Below are 12,902 nucleotides of genomic sequence, written 5' to 3'. Positions count from 1 at the left end.
GTAGCCCACACTGGCTGACCAGAGTGCAGAGTGTTCGGGGATCTTCCCCCAACACCCCAGCTAGGATTATAAGCATGTACCATCAAATGGCGTAAAATACCTCGGAGTAACTCAACCAAACAAGTAGAAGACCTGTATGACAAGAACTTTAAATCTTTGAAGAAAGAAATTGAAGAAGACACCAGAAAATGGAAAGAGCTCCCATGCTCTTGGGTAGGTAGAATTAACATAGTAAAAATGGCAGTCTTACCTAAAGCAATCTATAGATTCAATGCAATGCCCAGCAAAATCCCTGCAAACTTTTTCATAGAACTCGAAAGAGCAATACTCAACTTCATATGGAAAAGCAAAAAACCCAGAATAGCTGAAACAATCTTGTACAAAAAAGGAACTTCTGGAGGCATCACAATCCCTGACTTCAAACTCTACTACAGAGCTACAGTACTGAAAACAGCCTGGTATTGGCATAAAAACAGACAGGAGGACCAATGAAACGACTCAAAGACACAGATATTAATCCGCACACCTACAAACACCTGATTTTTGACAAAGAAGCAAAAAAATAAAATGAAAAAAGGAAAGCATATTTAACAAATGGTGATGGCATAACTGGATATCAACATGTAGAAGAATGAAAATAGATCCAAATCTATCACCATGCACAAAACTCAAGTCCAAATGGATCAAAGACCTCAACATAAAGTCAGCCACACTGAACCTCATAGAAGAGAAAGTGGGAAAGTACACTTGAACGCATTTGCACAGAGAACCACTTCTAAATATAACCCCAGCAGCACAGACATTGAGAGGAAACAATTAATAAATGGGACCTCCTGAAACTGAAAAGCTTCTGTAAAGCTTTGTGTGTGTGTGTGTGTGTGTGTGTGTGTGTGTGTGTGTGTGTGTAAAGGACACAGGCAACAAGACAAAATGGCAGCCTACACAATGGGAAAAGATCTTCACCAACCCCACATTGGACAGAGGACTGATTTCCAAAATAAATAAAGAACTCAAGAAATTGGTCATCAAAAGAACAACTAATCCATTAAAAAAATAGAGTACAGACCTAAACAGGAACTCCCAACAAAGGAATCTACAATAGCTAAAAGACATTTAAGGAAATGTTCAACATCCTTAGCCATTAGAGAAAGGCAAATCAAATCAACTCTGAGATTCCATCTTACACATGTAAGAATGGCCAAATCAAAAACACTGATGACAAATTATGCTGGTGCGGTTGTGGGGTAAAGGGAACACTCCTCCATTGGCTGGTGGGAGTGCAAACTGGTACAGCTGCTTTGGATTTCAGTATGGCGATTTCTCAGAAAATCTTCCTCAAGATTCAGCAATACCACTTTTGGGTATATTACCAAAGGAGGCTCAATTGTGCCACAAGGACATGTGCTCAACTATGTTCATAGCAGTTTTGTTTGACATAGCCAGAACCTGGAAACAACTTAAATGCCCCTCGACCCAGAAAGACAAATATCATATGTACTCACTCATAAGTGGCTTTTAGACATAAAGCAAAGAGAACCAGCCTACAATGCATAGTCCCAGAGAACCTAGACAACAATGAGGACCCTAAGAGAGACATACATGGATCTAATCTACATGGGAAGTAGAAAAAGACAAGATCTCCTGAGTAAATTGGGTGCATTAGGACCATGGGAAATGGTTAAAGGGGAGGGGCAAGAAAAGGAGGGGAGCAGAGAAAAATGTAGAGCCCAAGAAAAATCAACATAAAAAAGAAAAGAAAAGAAAAAATAAGCATGTGCCACACACTTGGCTTCTTTAAATAATAAGATCTAGGGAAAAACTCAAGTCCTGTGCTTGGCTGAGCTATCCCCCAAACATTTTTTTTTGTTTTTCTTTTTTTAAAAATTGTCTTATTTTTAATTATGTGTATTCTGTGTGAATGCGTGCATGTGGGTGCAGGTGCCTCAGCAGGTCTGACACCTCAGATTCCCTGGAGCTGGAGTTGCAGGCAGCTCTGAGCCACCCAATCTGGGTGCTAGGAACCAAACTCAGGTCCTCTGCAAGATCAGTATGAACTCTTAACCCTTGAGCCATCTCTCCAGACCCTGTTTTTGCTCATTTTCTTAACTGGCATATAATCACTGTAATTTCTTTCAAGTGTACCAAGCACTGTGATCGTTTCTAACCCATACACTGCCTATATTCTCTCTCTTTTCCTATTGATAAGCTCCTTTTTCACATCTCCCGTCTGTTTTCAGGTCACAGACATGCATTTTAAGTGCTATCTATACAAAATCTAGAATCCACAAATAAAACACACAATCTTTGTGATTATGGGTCTGACTTATCTTACTTAGCATGATAATTTCTACCCATTTTCCCTGGAAATGTCATAATTTCATTCTTCCTTAAGTCTGAGTAGAACTTCGTTGTGTACACAGATCGTATTTTCTTTATCCTTCTATCTGTTGGTGGGAATCCAGACTGATTCTATAACTTTCCTATTTTGAATAGTACAGCATTAGATATGGATATATAGATATCTCTGTGGCATGTTGACTTAAAATCCTTCAGATATATACCCAGGAATGATATAGCTGTATAATATTTTTAGTTTTTGAGGAACCCCATATTGATTTCCATAGTTGCCAAGTTAATTCGCACTTCTACAAGCAGTGTATAACAATCCCCTCTCCCCGTACTCTCTCCACCATGTCCATTGCTGTTTGACTAGCAGTAATCATTTTGACTAGGGTCAGATGGGCTGCAATGCAATTTCAATCTGCATTTCCCTGATGGATAAGGATATGGTGTTTATTTTCTATTCTTTTGTTTATCTCATTGCTCTCTGTAAATGCTGTTTTAGGCATGAGCATCTCTTGGTTCTCTTCCTTCTCCATCTCCATCCTAGCTCTTCCAGCCTACCTTTGGGGACTCACTTTACCTTCTGGCTCAGTTTTCATTTCATATGAACCAGGACAAATCAGGCAAAGCTCATGGAATCAAAATACATCCAAATGAAAAAAAAAAGCTTGAATTTTACTTAGAAAATTTAGAGGAGCATTAGTTAACCACATTTTGAAATGCACACTTATTTTAACATAGCAACTTCAGAAGGGTTTGGCAGAGAATTTTTCATTAGGGTATTATGTCTCTCAGTTATACTATTTTTTGCATATGTATGTATGTGTGATACATTCACGTGTGGATATGTTTGTGTAAGCGTGTGGGCACACGTATGTGTATGTGTGTGCACATGCATGTAGAAGACCATGGATGATGTCAGATATTCTTTGATTATTCTCTGCCTGATATTTTGAAGCAATGAACCCAGAACTTGCCAATTTTTCTAATCCAGCTAGCCACTTTGCCCTGGGCATATGCTGTCTCCACCTCCCAACTGCTGGGATTACAGGCAGGCTGCCACATCTGACTTTTATATGGGTGCAGGTGTGGGGGATCCAAACTTGGCCCTCACACTTAGGTATTGAGCACTGTGTCTACCATCTCTCCAGCCCTCCTGTGAACTGATCTATCTTGACATGCTGGTGGCACATTGACCAGAACACAACTGTCCACTGAGTGGTTCTGGTTTGTTGAAAGCAATCATACATAAACACATCTTTGTATGTGCATTCTAGAAGCAGAAGTGAACAACCATGGCTACCTTGAAATTCTTCTGGTAGGATTTATACTGAAAGGCACGTTGCTGAAGGTCATCCAGGATGGACTGCAGATCATTCAGCATCACCTTGATTTTCTCCTGGTCAGCAGAAATATCCAAGATCTGTGGGTCCTGTAAAATCCATGGGGGTTCTGGTTAGGCAGGCTTACTCGCTCATGAAGGCTAGGGGAGTTAATAAACCTGTTTCCAAAATGCATTTTCTTTAATTCTCTTTTCTTAAAAACTGTGTTAAAAAGTGTTTGGCTTTTTCCCCCTAAATGTTAAATGTAAGCATAGTAGAAAATTGTAGGAAGACATGAAATAGAGATATGACACTTTTTAAAACAGAATGTAAGTGGGGAGGTGGTGGTGCATGCCTTTAATTTCAGCACTCGGGAGGCAGAGGCAGGTTAACCTTTGTGAGTTCAAGACCAGCCTGGTCTACAGAGTGAGTTCCAGGACAGATTCTAAAGCTACACCAAAAAATACTGTATTGAAAAAAAGAAAAAGTAAAAGAATGTAGGGGTTGTCAAGATTGTTTAGCGTGCAAAGGCACTTGCCTCCAACTTGGATGACTTGAGTTTGACCCCTGGGACGCACATACTGAGGGGGGAGGGCAAACTGCCTTCTGACCGGCATGTACAAGCACCCCGACACATGTGTACCTCCTTTCCCCCAACACATACAATGATAAACTAGAACCTAGTAAAGTCTCCTTCACGTCTTCCTTGAAATACAAGACCTCAGCCATGGAGATCTGAATATGATGGGGAGAGAAGAGAAGACTGTAACAGAAAGATAGTTTCCTTCTTAAAACAAAGCAGCAGAAAAGGCTTTGGACTGTGAGAGATGGTAAGGAAAACCAGATTCTCTAAGTACGTTCTCACAACGTGCTTCTGATGCTAGGTGTGTGAGTTCCTTTCCCAGCAAACCAAGCGGTTCTGTAGCAGCACCTGGCTAAGCGTCCTCTGGTTCAGCCTGATGCCATCTATCTGGAGACACCTTGAATGCCACAGCCTGAGGGCCTGCTCCCAAGGCCTTTCTCCTTCTGATGCCAACTGCAAGCCCCCTACCTGTGCTTCTGACTAATTGAGGTTCCCACGACTCCTCCTTCAGGTCAGTTAACTTATCATAGTGGTTCATGGAACATAGGAAGATATTTGTACTTCAGCGGCTTAAGAAGACTCTCATGGAGACAATGAAGAGACACAGATTGAGACATGGGGGAAGGGGGCACGGAGCTTTGCACCTTCCTTGGCCATCACTTTTCAGGTGTTTGACTTTGTAAACCTAGGCCCTTGGGATTTGTATTTAGAATTTATTATGTAAACATACTCGAGGCATAGATAACTGTGTTGTGGTATAGGAGGTCCTTCTTTCTATGTGTTGCTTTCATTGGTTGAATAAAGAAAACTGCCTTGGCCTTTTGATAGGGCAAAACTTAGATAAGTGGGGAAAAGAGAACAGGATGCTGGGAAGAAGAGCAGAGTCAGGCAGATGCCATGATTCTCCTGCCCAAGATGGATGCTGGTTAGACTCATGCCGGTAAGCCACAGTCAAGTGGTGATACACATTAATAGAAATGGGTTAATTAAGATGTGAGAGTTAGCCAATGAGAGGCTAGAGCTAATGGGCCAGGCAGCGATTTAATTAATACAATTTTCTGTGTGGTTATTTTGGGGAATAAGCTAGATGAGTGGCAGGGACACAGCCCGCCGCTCCTCTTACTACAGTGTTGAAGCATGACCTAGCTAAAAACAATACGGTCAGTGCTAACAGGCTGAGTGAAGAAACCCAGCAACCTGTCTGGAATCTTCTTGATATCTGTGCGGAATTCTTTCCTCTTAGGCTGGGTCAAGACCCTTAGTGAAAGGTGCATTGGTGGGGTGGACTCATGAGCTACTATCAGAAAATGTCTTCATGGCCATATCCAAGTAAACATTGCAGGTGAGGGGATACAGTGTATTTTCAGTATGTGCCACCGTTGGTGAAGAGAAACAGCAGTTTCTTTGTCTTCCCTTGGAGCGAAAAGAAGGGTGGAGAAATTGACTTTGCTGCCTGCAGCACCCAGGCATTGTGACAAGACTCTGTTTTCCCTTTACACTTTAAGGTTATTCCAAGGTGTCTTTAAAAACCAGGGGAAAGGGCAAGGGTGTTCTTCTTACTGTTTAGATCACATGGCGGTTCCATTGAGATGTGGGATGAGTGTTTCCCCCACAGGTCATGTATTTGCATGCTCCCTATGGGTGAGCTGTTGGAGAAGATTTAGAAGGACTAGGGGCTGTGGCGTTGTTTGAGGAGGTGTGACACTGGTAGTGTCAGGCCCAGCCTCCTTCCTGCCCACCCCCTCTCCTTCCTGCCCTCCCCCTAACCCCCCCCCCCCCGTCTGCCTGTGGATCAGGACGTAAGTTCTCAGTTCCATACCTACCTGTCTGCTGTTACGCTTCCTGCCATGATGATAATGAATTAAACCTCTAAAACTGTAAGCAAGCCCCCAGCTAAATGTTCTCTTTGTAAGAATTGACCTGGTCATGGTGTCTCTTCACAGCAATAGAACAATAACTAAGGTAGGTTATTTATTAAATAATTTAGAAAATATCAAAACCTGTACTATGGGAATTATGAGCCAGAAACTAAAAAATTATAAACACAATGCCTAAATTGTATAAAATACATATGTATCAAAAGTAATATAATATTCATGTGTATAATTACAGAGAGGAAGAGAGAAAATAAAGTATGTATAGGTGAGGGCATATGCTTTAAGGCAAATGTCTGGCTGACATATGGTGTTTGAAAGCCCAGAAAATGGGCATAGCATAGTTCAAGAACAAAACAGAAACACCTAACTAGGTTTGGCAGCATCTGAGGGAATAGTAAAATCTAAGAACTCTTATAGCCATCACTTGAGGACCAAATAATCAATCTCTTGCCCAGTGTGGCCTGGCATTAAAATGGCAATGTGCCCTAGGTTAGAAAATGGCAATGGAATTGGCATTGCAGAAGCTCCTCATGTGGGCACTGGTGCCCTTGCCGTGACTGGGCTGAACCTGGTTTTCCCAGGCAGCTTCTAGCTAATGGTCCTTCCAGTTCCTACTGATACAAACCATCCACTCTGCCAGAGACCACAGTTAGTGACCATGACTTTCTCAGTATGGCCTCCAAACATCTGGCTCACCAGTTCTCCCCATTGTCACTGGTCATTACGTTAGCTTTTCTGCCCAGCTTCCCTCCACCCGTGTGTCTAGGGAATCTTGAGAGCAGACGGTGCTATTTGTGGAACAACCTATGGATTATAGTTCTTTGCCCAAGAGTGAGAAGGAATCTATTCAAACCTTCTGTACAGGATGAACTGGCTAGTGATACCCAGGCCGCAGTGCTTGGCATCTGTGTCATGGTTGAAATGCACAGTTACACATGAGGCATGTGTTGGTATTTTGTTCTTTTGGTAGATACTCATGCTTTGATGATATGCAGCGTACACAGCACAGCACGCGGCACAGGAATTGCCAGCTACGGTGACCATGGAAGGCAGACTGCCTGTGCCTAAGTCCTGGTTCCACCATTTATCGTCTCTGTGACCCTGGATAACTTTCTTTCCTGTATCTTACTTTCTTCTCTGTAAAACGTGATTAAAACGTACATATGTTCCGAGAATAAATAAAAGCATAACAGACACATGTAGGATGGCTTCTAGAAGCATTCTTTATCTTTTTTATCTAAAATACTTTAGACAATGTCTATCAACTGTGGAATAAATAATTGAAATATGATGAAATACTATAGAGCAACAAATAAACACCAACTACACCGTACGAGGTGATATGAATACAAGAAAGAACTGTATAGCTCTAAGACATCGGGATTCAGAACAATAGCTGCCTTTGGAGACAGAGATGTTGTTTAGGTGGGAGCTCAAGGACATGAGAAATGCTATAGTTCTTGATATAGGAACACAGCTGTATGCACTTCCTGATAACTCACTGAAGCCTACGTTATTATAGTCATATACATCTGGTCTGGTCGAAAATTTTTCAAAAGTTTCAATATAAAAATAACAACATTGGCAAGTTCTTTGAACCATGCTTGTCTAACAGTTCACACAGAGTGTTAGTTGGTTTCAATGTCTCCACGTTCATATAAATGTATATTATAACTGTTAGTGCAGTATGCTCACTCGAGGAGATCTCCATGAATACACTTTATTAATCTTCTATTGATGATCGTTTTTTTTCTGTTTTCAAAATTCTACTATGGCGTTCTTATTCTATGTTAAGATTTAGAAAATGATAATAAAATGGTGAATTATTAAAAAAGGCTTCCAGGTATACTTTAGTTAAGAATCATCTGGATGGATGGTTGAGTTTCTGAAACTTTTCCCTAAAAAGTCTGGTGCAAGCTAAATAATCTCTGTTCCTCTCTACCAATTTATATTATGCCTGATAGTAAGGAGAAATTTGCCAATATTCTCAACAAATTTTACATTGTGACATCAGCTATAAAAGGAATTAGAAAGCAATAAATACGCTTATTTCAAAGTATTAGATACCATCCACGAGGAAGAAAACTGAATACTAAGCACACACTTGACTTACAGTGGCCTCGAATTCATTCATAACACTAAAAGAGAGATTCAGAAATGCATAAGCTTTGAATAGCAGCTTAAGGAAATGGTTACAGTAAAACAAGGAAAAATGAAACTAACTTGTTGAATTGAAATATTTGTCTCTACCCGGACTTAAAGAATAAATTTTAAAACAATAAGTATGTGATGTGATAGAAAGATTAGCTTAACAAACTCCATAATACATACTTAGAGATGTACATGTGATACATACCATTTTTGTTTGTTGACCTGGCCTGAACTTAAGGAACCTGTAATCATCAAACTGGACGGGTGATTTGGAAGAAGATTCTGCCCCGCTCACCTGTGCTAGCAGCTTGACTTCATTTACTTCGTTGTTGAGCTCCTCAAGATCTCGACCCAAGTGCAGACAAAACTGTTTGATGCTTGTTTCTCGGTCACCCACTGATTTGTCAATGGCGTTCCGCACAGCAGTAATAGACGGCTTCATAGTGGCGAAAACAGCGAAGTCTTCAGGAGGTGTGGGCACCTGATACTGCTCAATGAGCTTGTACATCTGAATCACTATGTTCCCTTCTTCCTCCAGGCTTTCGATCTACATGGAAACATTGCTGGTTGAAACACAGTGGAATAGTAATGCTTTCTATTAGGAGATGGCCTTATGAAACATGAACACTAAAGTGTTAATAGTTAGTTCATGAGTGTGTTTGGCATGGCCATCTAATTGGCTGAAGCTGGTCACATGATAAATACAAGCATGGCTCCAGTACAGGTAATTGGGTAATTGAGTGGGGGTGAGTGTTCAGAGCTGAGTACAGTTTAGTCTTAGAAAGGAGTTTCTTTCCCCATCTCCCATTCCTTGCTGCCGTCTAGTTTCTAAGATCATAGACGCTCCGATTGCTTGCATCTGAGCATCAAGGGCATGTGCTGAGCAGCTGTCGCTCTGGGGCAGTCCCTTGGGTGTGGACAGTTCCCAGTTCACAGGTTCAGAGCCCAGATCTATGGTGATACTTCACTCTAATTCGCTATATGATTTTACTGAATCCCAAATGGCTACTCAGCCGCCTTGATGGTCTACTTTCAGCGGACAGTGTGTTTCCTGTGTTCCCTAATTTTCTGGAAACAACTGATTCTGCAGTTTGGAGGAAATCCCTCAACCCCAACCCTACTGTGTGGTTATATAGGCCGTCAGGTTTGCTCAGCTGGGACATGGAGAATCCAGCTCCGACTGGCCTTTCTCTTAAGCACAGCCAGAGTGAGAGGCAGGTGTAATCACAGCTATCTGGTTTTGTGTGGATGCTGTCTACAGCTCCTTAACATGCAACCTTGACCGCAGGGAGGCTTGTGGAGAACAGTTCTTTGCCTGTAGCTTACAGGACAAGGACCTCAGGAAGCTCCTTCACACAGGCTGAAGTGCTCCTCCTAGAGGTTCTGACTTAAAATGCCTAGAAAGGGACCCAGGGGTGCGCCTTCTGAATGAACACCCAGGCTCTGTCTGGTCTGCTCTGGTCAGGCCCCTTCTGAGAAGCTGTTTTCTAGAGGAACAGAGATCGGAGAGGAAGGAAAGGCCTTTCGTTTCCTCTGTGCTTTCCTTGCCCCTATGTCACCCTTTGGATCTATCCATAGCAACCAGAAAAATCTCAAATTTAGAATACATTTTCCATTTATTTTCTTTTATTAACATCTTATTATTTGGTGTGTGTGCGTGCATGCACACACATGCACGTGGGTCCCAGAAGGAGGCCAGAAGCTGGTGTCTGGATCCTCTGGGGGCTAGAGTTACAGGCAGTTGCAAACTTGTTGATGTAATAGGAACCGAACTCAGGTCCTCTGGAAGAGCAGCCAGGACTCTTAACCTCTGAGCCATCTCTCCAGCCCACGTTTCCATTTTCTAAGTTAACTCATGTGAGTTTGGATTGCTTTCAACAAAGTGTCTAGTACCTGGAGCTAGTTATAAAGAGACCTAACTCTCTCTACAGAAAAATCAGTTTCATCTCTTTTGGTGGCTGACTGGACTTTCAACGGCTCCTGGGGAGTTGTGGGTGGCCATGTTTGCCACTACAGGATGAAGAAGCAGCGGCCTGTCCATTGGAGAAAGAGCAGTGACCCCCACAGGGACGGGTGCAGAAGGAGGATTCAAGCTGTCCTGTTCTTTCCTTGGTCAGTTCTGAGCCGGGCCATACTTGTGAGAGGAGTGGGGGAGTTTCCGTGAGACAGCTTTGAAGCCTTAAATAATGACCCCATTTGGGCATAGAGTAGGTCATGAAAGGCTTGGCTCTTTGTCTAAACACAATCATGAACACATAAGAATAAATCTTTGGTATCTTTAGTCCTCAGGGATGAAGCATGTCTGCTGTTCTCGAAATAACAGACAGGAATGTTTCTTTTGCAGGCAAGTGAAAGAGGCTTTACTGTTAGTGCTGTTAATAACATAACCAACTTTTACTTTGTCATATTTATTCAGATTTGGATACTTTAGAAAATTATTTATCTCTACTTCAGTGCCAAACCGATAGGAATGAATTCAGGGAAAATTAATTATTGGAGTCTAATATTATACTGGTGCCACAGGGAAGAGCCTGAGAGGAGGAAATCAATCAAGTTTCCAGGGAGAAAGCAAGCAAGAGAGGCTCACAGGAGGGAGGGTAGGAAGAAGGAAGGGAGGGAGGGAGAAAAAGAGACAGAGAGACTGTCTCTACTTAAGCTAGTGTTTTCGTTGCTGTTTTTCTACTCTTTAAAAAAAGATTCATCTATTTATTATACAGTGTTCTGCCTGCATGTATACCTGCAAGCCAGAAGAGGGCACCAGATCTCATTACAGATGATTGTGAGCCACCACGTGGTTGGTGGGAATTAAACTCAGGACTCTTAATCTGGGGCCATCTCTCCAGTCCTCTTTTATCCGCATTTAACAGAAAACCCCGAGGTGTTATGTAGGTGTAGGCTAAAGGATTATGATCCCATGGTGACCAACATTCATGTTACCACTTACTACAAAACTAGAATGGCCATGAACTATGCTTGAGAATATTGACTTTGTGGTCAAAGACATTCAGATTTTGATTCCCGCTTCACCACATGCAGGTTCTGTGACCTTGGATAACAGCCTGTTTTTACTTTGTTTCCTCATCTGTGGCATTTGTGAGGAAAGAGATGTAAGGCACATAAAACTCTTGCAATACCTGCCGAATGGCTAGAATTTGGTAAAGGTTAGCTGCCATTACTGTTAAAACACAGGGCATCATTAACCACGCCTGAAAGTGTTTCTGACATTTAGGCAACTGTTTCCTGACCCCGGGTCCCTCCTTTGTCTCTTGTCATGCGTGGTTGGAGACACGGAATTACAGGAGAACGACCAACTTACCCGCTCCTGGATTTCATCCAGGAAGACTAGGCTGTTGACGTACTCTATGGTAGTGGTGGGAATGAACTCGAGCTTATACTCGGCGTCTTGGGCCTCTGAAATGATGGCATCCACCTTTTTCTTGCTCAAACGGGGAAGCATGGCATTTAGTACCTAAGGAATAAAAAAGAAGACGAAGATCATAAATCATTAGGTATTTCTGCATTCTTATGTCCTTTAAGAAGCCTTGACAGTGCTAACCCGGGTGGTATGGGAGGCAGCAGTGTGTGAGGACGATCTCTCACTAGTAACTGCTTTTCAAATGAACCAAAGGAAGGCCCGATTTTGACAGTCATTTGTAGGTGGGGCAGTTTGCTGAGTGCTCTGACACTCTGCGAGGCTGCCTCCCTGCTTCTCTGGCCTACACGGTGGACACAAAGCTCCCCCTGCAGCGTCAGGCCCAGGTCCACTCTTTTTCTAATGGGTTTCAGCCATGTGGTTTGGAAGAAAGTGGTCTCTCTTCAAGAACAAAGACAAAGATTGACTGACCCCAGGGTAAATATGAGCAAGGTTTCTTTGGAACAAAGTCACTGGGTTAGGGTGAACCTTCGACCTTGATAGTTTTTGTTCGGGGTGAGGGAGATAAGTACCTAAACCTCTAATCTCTTCTTTCCCATTTTATAGCGACAAGGAAATAACGAGCCTGTGGAAACTTTCCAGCACCATTTGATAACCACGAGGCAATGCTCACCTTAGAGTGATGGCACATCTAGCAATTAGAAAGAAGGACGAGAGAAGCTGAGTGCCTCGTGTTAGAGGGACACTGGGTGTTCACCCAATTTCTGGACATTTATGAATGTATATGTATGTATTTAGGTGTATAAACACCTAAGTTTGAATTTTATTTATTTGAATTGGTATGTTGGTTGTGCTAAAAAAAAAAGGATGAAATTAATTTGTATTTACTCCAATTTTTATCTTCTGCTAAAAATGAGTGTGTATTGGTATTTTATCTGAATGCATACATGTACACCATGTGTATGACTGGTACCCTTGGAGGCCAGAAGAAAGCATCTGAACAGGTGGGAGCTGCCAAGTGGGTACCAAACTCAGGTCCTCTGGGGAGAGCAACCAGTGGACATCTTCTTAACCACTGGATATCTCTCCAGCCTCTCTCTTTCCTTTCTTTCTTTCTTTCTTTCTTTCTTTCTTTCTTTCTTTCTTTCTTTCTCTCTTCCATCTCTTTCTTTCTTTCTTTCTTTCTTTCTTTCTTTCTTTCTTTCTTTCTTTCCCTCTCTTCCATCTTCCCTCTTGTTTCTCTCTCATTCGTC

At 42.1% G+C, this 12,902-nt stretch overlaps 1 protein-coding gene across 1 annotated transcript in view; it reads right to left on the bottom strand.

Moving 5' to 3' along the window:
* Dnah6 (dynein axonemal heavy chain 6) overlaps window positions 1-12,902 on the bottom strand; it is a 205,615-nt gene that overhangs the window by 148,507 nt on the left and 44,206 nt on the right. Inside the window, exons 14-16 of the mRNA XM_087907121.1 lie at window positions 11,593-11,745; window positions 8,572-8,823; window positions 3,647-3,775 (exon numbers count right to left, since the gene is read on the bottom strand). Coding sequence (XP_087763247.1) covers window positions 3,647-3,775; window positions 8,572-8,823; window positions 11,593-11,745 — 534 coding nt within the window. The remainder of the gene's footprint in view (window positions 1-3,646; window positions 3,776-8,571; window positions 8,824-11,592; window positions 11,746-12,902) is intronic.

Source organism: Myodes glareolus, chromosome 6 (assembly GCF_982192425.1).
Source record: "Myodes glareolus chromosome 6, mMyoGla1.1, whole genome shotgun sequence".
In the NCBI taxonomy this organism is placed as follows: Eukaryota; Metazoa; Chordata; class Mammalia; order Rodentia; family Cricetidae; genus Myodes; species Myodes glareolus.
Note: the sequence above shows the minus strand (reverse complement) of the source record. Positions and strands in the feature narration are given on the sequence as shown.